We start from the raw sequence: 10,082 nt of genomic DNA, 5'->3' as shown, positions 1-10,082 counted from the left end.
TGGCGGCCATCTTGTCACAGGCGAGCTTTCTGGCGGCTCCTGATGTAAGGCGAGTGATCTGAACACAAATACTCTTATCTCACTGAAATCTGGACGGATTTACAAATGGTTTGGTTTCTTACAAACGTTATTAACGTGGCTATAATTCTGGATGCTTGAGCAAATTATGAATCATTTTTCATAAGTATGCACTGTCATAACTACATCTCTGACGTTTATAACAAACCAAAAAGTTTGAAAATCGATAGAAAATTGAGCAAGTTATGGTTATTTAAAAAGTGTAAGCACCATTAAAACACAATGTTATGAGTGAGCGAGCTGAGTGTGACAAGATGGCCGCCAGGTGCGGACGTCGACCTCCATTGGCCAGCAGCGCGGACGAGACATCTAGCCTTTATTATGGATATCTATGATAATGACCACGTTATGTATTAGCATAGCATACAGATATTCAGTTAGTTTATACACATTTGCACTTACTCTACATGTATTCACGATTGTTTTTAATGTAATGTGTTGAATTACGTGTTAAATGTCCAAATATTTCAGTTCTAAACTTCTTTGAGATGCGAGCGCAACGGTCAAACATGTCCATCTTGCGTGTTTACATGCAAAAAGCAATGGAAAAACACGCTCTGTGTTCATTGATACAGCCAACAACAGAACATTTAAACTGTTTATTATCATAGCGGAGACATCCTTGTGTCCTTCGCAGTTTCTCCTGAAGCCGATACTGAAGTGAGTTAAACTGCAGTTGATGGACTGGCCACTAGAGGCAGACTCCAGAAGGAGCAGAATCTCATTGAGCTCATGTTAAAATGGCCAACTTTACAGCAGAAGAACACATGTTTACAGTCTGGGACAAACTGTGCTTATGGTCTGTACGGCTAATGTTGCCCTTCATGACGACTGTGAGGGGGGGAATTATTTTATAACTCATTCGTTTACATTATATAAAGCCTTAAAGTTCTGCATAATTAAGGGCGTGGCCACTTTGAGTGACAGGTGGATTGCCGTTTGTCTGCTGTCTGTTAGTCGTCACCTCAGCTCCGCCCACGTCCCGTTGTCACATGATGATGTCACAACACATAGGGACACTGGATTTTTACCATTATAGGATGGTTGTGTACACACACTTATGTTCAAAAGTGAAGTTTGCATAACAGGTCCAGTTTAGGGCACATTGAAAACCCAATTTTATATTTGGAAACTTGTGTATTTGTTTTCTTCAGTGATGTGTGTGTCCACGATGCTTTTTAGAGATCTTACCTGAAATGCACTCCATCACTTATCGTGAAGTTTTGGTACATTTTGCGCTCGATATTATCACGGCATGTGTATTAGATATAAATGAACAGAACTCGTGCGGATTTGAGAGTACGTCTTTGTTACCTTTTTTCATTTCTGACATTAAAAAAGAGAAAGTGACACAGGTGTTTGTTAAATGAACAATATTATTGTACAGCGTGGCCAAAGTGATATAATATACACAATGAACATCTTGAGGAGAAACACAAAAGCCTTCGCCATTTCGGGAACAATTCTGACCCTGAACATGCTGAGTTATAAGCAAATAAATAAATGACCACATTTACAGATATGCATCTAAACAGAGATTGGAGAGGCACAAATCAACATTCATGTCAACTGGGTGGATGAGGATGAACGCGAACAACTGTCCCATCGTCGAAAAAGTAGAAAACAAGCGCTTCAACCTGTGCACCATAGATGAAGGTGAGAGCTAATATTGCGTCCTCATTCTGACTGAAGTGCTAGCTGACACCGGGGCATAAAGGGCACTAAAGCACTATTTACAGAACGGGTGGATGATGAGGTAGCTAAGTGGATGTTGCATATATGTTCATTATTGTGTGTCCGTCTCAAGGGTAGGACTAACTGATGCTATAATGGCGTCTGCATTCATGAAATTGAGATGTGCGCTACTTTGGCATGATTTGGGTCAGAATTGATCCCTAATGTGAGCCCACACAGTTGCGCTGCATATAAAATGAATCCCTGTATTATCATCTCCCTCGCCATCCGTGCGGGCAGGTCGAGACTGTGGCCGGTTCAAGTTTTGGGCAATGCAGAGGCAGATTCCACCGGGGGTGCGTGTCCCATACAACTCTCTGCTTAACTAGACTAATTAACTAACCTTCCCCTGGTCTCATGGCCGCACGTCCGTCGTTTGGTTCAACAATATCGGGCTTCTTAAAGGGTTAGTTCACCCAAAAATGAAAATTCTGTCATTAATTCCTCACCCTCATGTGGTTGGACACCCGTCAGACCTCCGTTCATCTTCAGACACAAATGAAGATATTTTAGTGTAAAGCTGATGCTGAGATACAAAGTCCATCTCACCACAGTGACTCTACAATAATTTTACGATGCGACGACAATAGTTTTTGTGCACAAAAAAAATCTAAATAACGACTTTATTCAACCTCTTCTTGTCTTCCGTGTGTGTCTCCACGACGCATGCGCGAGAATATGACGCAGATCCGGCGTTCGGGAATCCATGAAATGCACACTTTAGCCCCATTTTGAGAACTACACCGAGACCTAAAGCACGATCAATGTAGAATTCAACAGCTGAGATACGCGCGTCTTCCTCTGCTCGTAAACAAATCTCTTCTGGGTCATGTGTCCGAACGCCGGATCTGCGTCATATTCTCGCGCATGCGTCGTGGAGGCTCACACGGAAGACAAGAACAAGCTGGATAAAGGTGTTATTTTGAATTTTTTTTGCGCACAAAAACTATTGTCGTCGCATCGTAAAATGATTGTAGAGTCACTGTGGTGAGATGGACTTTATAACGGCGTTTTTAGCGCCTTTTATGGGTCTTGTGAGTGTGAATGTACTGAATGCCAATGGAGGCCTATCTGAAGCCTTTCTCAGCATCAGATTTACACTAAAATATCTTCATCTGTGTCTGAAGATGAACGGAGGTCTGACGGGTGTCCAACCACATGAGGGTGAGGAATTAATGACAGAATTTTCATTTTTGGGTGAACAAACCCTTTAATGACGTCACACACACAGGAGGTGTACTAGTAGCTTCTACCAATGAATCGAGTCAATATTCGATGATAAATAAGGTACAGTAATGATCGCTAAAGTTCCCCACGACGTGGTTTGAAAGTGCTTTATGCTGTTGACAATGGCTAATGTGACGCACCTTTGTCAGATTGTTACAGTTCATCTACACAAACAACAGAAAAACATTATTTAGTTTAATCACATTATCATGCAGTATGTAATCGGTGTACACTTTACATTCGGCTCATTAATTCAGCAGCTTTCTCTCTTCACACTCCAGATTCCCAACGCATTTACACTCAAGCGGATTATTGACACACTCAAATATATTGAAAGGTTTTTTAGTTTTGATTCTCCCGTGATTCACGAACAGACAACTAAACAAAATGATGTGTCATTTACTAAAGGTTCTGACAAAATGTTAATTACGGCAGTATTTTAAATGTTTCATGAATGTGAATGAATTATATATTAAAAAAACATTAACTAAATGATTCAATGACTCACTTCACTTATTTCATTACTGGATGAATCAGTGTTTTTGAATGAATCTCTTGAATGAATGATTCAATGACTCACTTCACTTGTTCCATTATTGGATGAATCAGTGTTTTCGAACAAATCTCTTGAGTGAATGATTCAATGACTCACTCATAAAGACTTCACTTGTTTCATTACTGGATGAATCAGTGTTTTAGAACATATTTCTTGAATGAATGATTCAATGACTCACTCATAAAGACTTTGCTTGTTTCATTACTGGATGAATCAGTGTTTTTGAATGAATCTCTTGAGTGAATGATTCGATGACTCACTCATAAAGACTTCACTTGTTTCATTACTGGATGAATCAGTGTTTTTGAATGAATCTCTTGAGTGAATGATTCGATGACTCACTCATAAAGACTTCACTTGTTTCATTACTGGATGAATCAGTGTTTTTGAACGAATCTCTTGAATGAATGATTCAATGACTCACTCATAAGGACTTCACTTGTTTCATTACTGGATGAATCAGTGTTTTTGAATGAATCTCTTGAATGAATGATTTAATGACTCACTTCACTTGTTTCATTACTGGATGAATCAGTGTTTTTGAACAAATCTCTTGAGTGAATGATTCAATGACTCACTCATAAAGACTTCACTTGTTTCATTACTGGATGAATCAGTGTTTTTGAATGAATCTCTTGAGTGAATGATTCGATGACTCACTCATAAAGACTTCACTTGTTTCATTACTGGATGAATCAGTGTTTTTGAACCAATCTCTTGAATGAATGATTCAATGACTCACTCATAAGGACTTCACTTGTTTCATTACTGGATGAATCAGTGTTTTTGAATGAATCTCTTGAATGAATGATTTAATGACTCACTTCACTTGTTTCATTACTGGATGAATCAGTGTTTTTGAACAAATCTCTTGAGTGAATGATTCAATGACTCACTCATAAAGACTTCACTTGTTTCATTACTGGATGAATCAGTGTTTTTGAACAAATCTCTTGAATGAATGATTCAATGACTCACTCATAAAGACTTCACTTGTTTCATTACTGGATGAATAATTGAATCTCTTGAATGAATGATTCAATGACTCACTCATAAGGACTTCACTTGTTTCATTACTGGATGAATCAGCATTTTTGAATGAATCTCTTGAGTGAATGATTCAATGACTCACTTCCCTTGTTTCATTACTGGATGAATCAGTGTTTTTGAACAAATCTTTTGAGTGAATGATTCAATGACTCACTCATAAAGACTTCACTTGTTTCATTACTGGATAAATCAGTGTTTTTGAACAAATCTCTTGCATGAATGATTCAATGACTCACTCATAAAGACTTCACTTGTTTCATTACTGGATGAATCAGTGTTTTTGAACGAATCTCTTGAATGAATGATTCAATGACTCACTCATAAAGACTTCACTTGTTTCATTACTGGATGAATCAGTGTTTTTGAACTAATCTCTTGAGTGAATGATTCAATGACTCACTCGTAAAGACTTCACTTGTTTCATTACTGGATGAATCAGTGTTTTTGAACGAATCTCTTGAATGAATGATTCAATGACTCACTCATAAACACTTTGCTTGTTTCATTACTGGATGAATCAGTGTTTTTGAATGAATCTCTTGAATTAATGATTCAATGACTCACTCGTAAAGACTTCACTTGTTTCATTACTGGATGAATCAGTGTTTTTGAACGAATCTCTTGAATGAATGATTCAATGACTCACTCGTAAAGACTTCACTTGTTTCATTACTGGATGAATCAGTGTTTTTGAACGAATCTCTTGAATGAATGATTCAATGTCTCACTCATAAAGACTTCACTTGTTTCATTACTGGATGAATCAGTGTTTTTGAACTAATCTCTTGAATGAATGATTCAATGACTCACTCGTAAAGACTTCACTTGTTTCATTACTGGATGAATCAATGTTTTTGAACGAATCTCTTGAATGAATGATTCAATGTCTCACTCATAAAGACTTCACTTGTTTCATTACTGGATGAATCAGTGTTTTTGAACTAATCTCTTGAATGAATGATTCAATGACTCACTCGTAAAGACTTCACTTGTTTCATTACTGGATGAATCAGTGTTTTTGAACGAATCTCTTGAATGAATGATTCAATGACTCACTCATAAAGACTTCACTTGTTTCATTACTGGATGAATCAGTGTTTTTGAACTAATCTCTAGAGCGAATGATTTAATGACTCACTCGTAAAGACTTCACTTGTTTCATTACTGGATGAATCAGTGTTTTTGAACGAATCTCTTGAATGAATGATTCAATGACTCACTCATAAAGACTTCACTTGTTTCATTACTGGATGAATCAGTGTTTTTGAACTAATCTCTTGAGTGAATGATTCAATGACTCACTCGTAAAGACTTCACTTGTTTCATTACTGGATGAATCAGTGTTTTTGAACGAATCTCTTGAATGAATGATTCAATGACTCACTCGTAAAGACTTCACTTGTTTCATTACTGGATTAAACTGTGTTTTTGAACGAATCTCTTGAATTAATGATTCAATGACTGACTCATAAAGACTTCACTTGTTTCATTACTGGATGAATCAGTGTTTTTGAATGAATCTCTTGAATGAATGATTCAATGGCTCACTCATAAAGACTTCACTTGTTTCATTACTGGATGAATCAGTGTTTTTGAACAAATCTCTTGAATGAATGATTCAATGACTCACTCATAAAGACTTCACTTGTTTCATTACTGGATGAATCAGTGTTTTTGAACGAATCTCTTGAATGAATGATTCAATGACTCACCCATAAACACTTTGCTTGTTTCATTACTGGATGAATCAGTGTTTTTGAATGAATCTCTTGAATTAATGATTCAATGACTCACTCGTAAAGACTTCACTTGTTTCATTACTGGATGAATCAGTGTTTTTGAACGAATCTCTTGAATGAATGATTCAATGACTCACTCGTAAAGACTTCACTTGTTTCATTACTGGATGAATCTGTGTTTTTGAACGAATCTCTTGAATTAATGATTCAATGACTGACTCATAAAGACTTCACTTGTTTCATTACTGGATGAATCAGTGTTTTTGAACGAATCTCTTGCATGAATGATTCAATGACTCACTCATAAAGACTTCACTTGTTTCATTACTGGATGAATCAGTGTTTTTGAACGAATCTCTTGAATGAATGATTCAATGACTAACTCATAAAGACTTCACTTGTTTCATTACTGGATGAATCAGTGTTTTTGAACAAATCTCTTGAATGAATGATTCAATGACTCACTCATAAAGACTTCACTTGTTTCATTACTGGATGAATCAGTGTTTTTGAACGAATCTCTTGAATGAATGATTCAATGACTCACCCATAAACACTTTGCTTGTTTCATTACTGGATGAATCAGTGTTTTTGAATGAATCTCTTGAATTAATGATTCAATGACTCACTCGTAAAGACTTCACTTGTTTCATTACTGGATGAATCTGTGTTTTTGAACGAATCTCTTGAATTAATGATTCAATGACTGACTCATAAAGACTTCACTTGTTTCATTACTGGATGAATCAGTGTTTTTGAACGAATCTCTTGCATGAATGATTCAATGACTCACTCATAAAGACTTCACTTGTTTCATTACTGGATGAATCAGTGTTTTTGAACGAATCTCTTGAATGAATGATTCAATGACTAACTCATAAAGACTTCACTTGTTTCATTACTGGATGAATCAGTGTTTTTGAACTAATCTCTTGAATGAATGATTCAATGACTTACTCAAAGACTTCACTTGTTTCATTACAGGATGAATCAGTGTTTTTGAACGAATCTCTTGAGTGAATGATTCAATGACTCACTCATAAAGACTTCACTTGTTTCATTACTGGATGAATCAGTGTTTTTGAATGAATCTCTTGAATGAATGATTCAATGACTCACTTAACTTGTTTCATTACTGGATGAATCAGTGTTTTTAAACGTATCTCTTGAATGAATGATAATAATGTAATACAGAAAGGTTGAAAAGACTGTTTGATATCTATACACGAATGATGACGGCTCTCTCTGGATCAGAACACAGATCTGAATGTTCGTTGTGATTTTGTCAAAGGTTTAACAGACACAGGAGAATCGTTGTCATTTAGGAACAAGATCGCATGGGCGTTTGAATGGAGATCTACATGTTAGCTTTGTTTGTCGGAGCTATGGTTTCAGGAAGCACAGAATCATTGAACTATAGCTGGGATGTCGGTAATGACGTAACTCATGACCATGGTTGTTTTAGGAAACGCACCCCAGGACACAATCCTCCGACCACAGCGGCGAATCCCGCCAGCGCCACAGTTCAAGTAAATGACATCAGTAGTGAATGCTCACGGTTGTTGGAAGCGGGATATTCCTAATTGATATCTCGTACAGCTGTCGAATGGATCTAGGGCTAATAAGCTGTTTATAGGGACGGAGACTTCGAAGGCCATTTTTTTGACACGATGCTATAGTGTCAAACACCCCTTCTCCCGTTCAATCCGCGCTCGTCTTCCAAGACCTAAAAATAAAGCTGGTGATAAAGACCCGCACCTGGTCTCGGATGCATGGCTATTAAAGTCCGAGCAGATGACGGGCACCTCGTTTCCTCTGGCGGAGGCTTAACAAGCCCGAAATAGGCCGTTTGACAAACGGCATCTGATTGTTTGAGTCCGCTGGACTTCTGCCACGCATCGTAAATCCGTTGAAATCACGTCATTTTTGACCCTTGCCAGCTTAGACCCCTCCAACTACATTTAGGCCAAAACACGACGACAACAACACCACGCAGTTTTAAAAAAGCAGTACACAAGAGGCGGGCGCTCCTCGTCCTCTCGGTTTATTGCTGAGTTACTACAGAGGAAGATGAATGAGATCCTGGATAAACACGTCACGAATGTCGTCCTCCCGCTCGCGGACGGCCAGGATTCAGGAGGTATTTTCAAGGACGTCAGCAAAGTTCACATTTAGGGGAGAACCGGCCATCCAGACATCCAACATGAATATTTACAAGTCCTCAAGGTGTCCTAGCGAGGATGAAAATGACCACCTATGGGGGACTATTGACTCTTGAAATGACTTGGTTTATAAGCACAGATCATGAACAGAAAGCATCACTGTACAAGTACATAGTATTTCGTTATAGATTTTTTAAATTATTTTTTCCATTTATATTTATGCGTATTTTTTTCAGGTCTTTTAAAAACGCCTCGGGTCCGTGTGTCCGTGGGAAGGGCGTCTGTCCTCAGGCCACGCCCCGCTCGCCGAGGCCTCGATGATGTCACGCCACGAGCGGCCAATCAGACCTTGGCCTCCAGCATTTCCAGGAAGAGTTTGTGCATGGGCACCTTGCCCTGCATCTTGATGCTGTAGAAGTGTTGGATGGCCTTGGTGGCCGTTTGCCGGAGCAGAGGCAGCGTCATGAGCAGCTTCCCCGCCCGCCGCGGGTCCTCTGTGTGCTGGCAGCTCTCATAGTCCTGCAGGGCTTCATGAAGGGCGTCCTGGAGCTTCTGAACCGACTCCACGTCCTCTATGTGCATGGAGTCTGTCAGGAGAACAACACACAGCACATGCTGAGCACCAGTGTTGGGCAAGTTACTGAAAATTAGTAATTAGTTACAGTTACTAGTTACTTCTTTTAAAGGGTTAGTTCACCCAAAAATGAAAATTCTGTCATTAATTACTCACCCTCATGTCGTTTGACACCCGTAATCTTCAGACACAAATGAAGATATTTTAGTGTAAATCTGATGCTCTGAAAGGCCTCCATTGGCTCAACTTTACACTCTTAAGACCCTTAAAAGACACTAAAGACTAAAGTTACAAAGTCCATCTCACTACAGCGGCTCTACAATAACTTTATGAAGAGACGAGAATAGTTTTTGTGCGCAAAAAAACCCTAAATAACGACTTATATAGTGATGACGATTTCAAAACACGGCCTCATGAAGCTTCGAAGCGTTATGAATCAGTCGAATAATGATTCGGATCACGCGTCAAACCGTCAAACTGCTGAATCGACTCACTGATTCATAACGCTTCGAAGCTTCATGATGCTTTGTTTTGAAATCGTCATCACTATGTAAGTCGTTATTTAGGGTTTTTTTGCGCACAAAAACTATTCTCGCCGATTCATAAAGTTATTGTAGAGCCGCTGTAGTGAGATGGACTTTGTAACTTTAGTCTTTAGTGTCTTTTAAGGGTCTTGAGAGTGTAAAGTTGAGCCAATGGAGGCCTTTCAGAGCATCAGATTTACACTAAAATATCTTCATTTGTGTCTGAAGATGAACGGAGGTCTGACGGGTGTCCAACCACATGAGGGTCAGTCATTAATGACAGAATTTTTTTTTTTGGGTGAACTAACCCTTTAAAAGTTATTGAATTACTTTACCAATTACTGTACATCAAAAGTAATTCGCTACTAGGGAAAGTTACTTTTAAGTTACTTTTATGTCTGCTTTTTAAATGTAAATATGAACAGTACTGACCAGTCA

General features: G+C 38.4%; 1 protein-coding gene across 1 annotated transcript in view; it reads right to left on the bottom strand.

Moving 5' to 3' along the window:
* Positions 1 to 8,888: 8,888 nt before the first annotated feature.
* Positions 8,889 to 10,082, bottom strand: part of esrrb (estrogen-related receptor beta) — a gene marked incomplete at both ends in the record, with an annotated part of 117,380 nt that continues 116,186 nt past the window's right edge. Inside the window, 1 exon segment of the mRNA XM_079832789.1 lies at positions 8,889 to 9,133. Within this exon segment, the coding sequence (XP_079688915.1) occupies positions 8,889 to 9,133 (245 nt within the window).

The sequence above is a fragment of the Gobio gobio genome (assembly GCF_949357685.1).
Source record: "Gobio gobio genome assembly, chromosome: 13".
Lineage (NCBI taxonomy): Eukaryota > Metazoa > Chordata > Actinopteri > Cypriniformes > Gobionidae > Gobio > Gobio gobio.
This window is presented reverse-complemented; position numbering and strand designations above follow the sequence as displayed.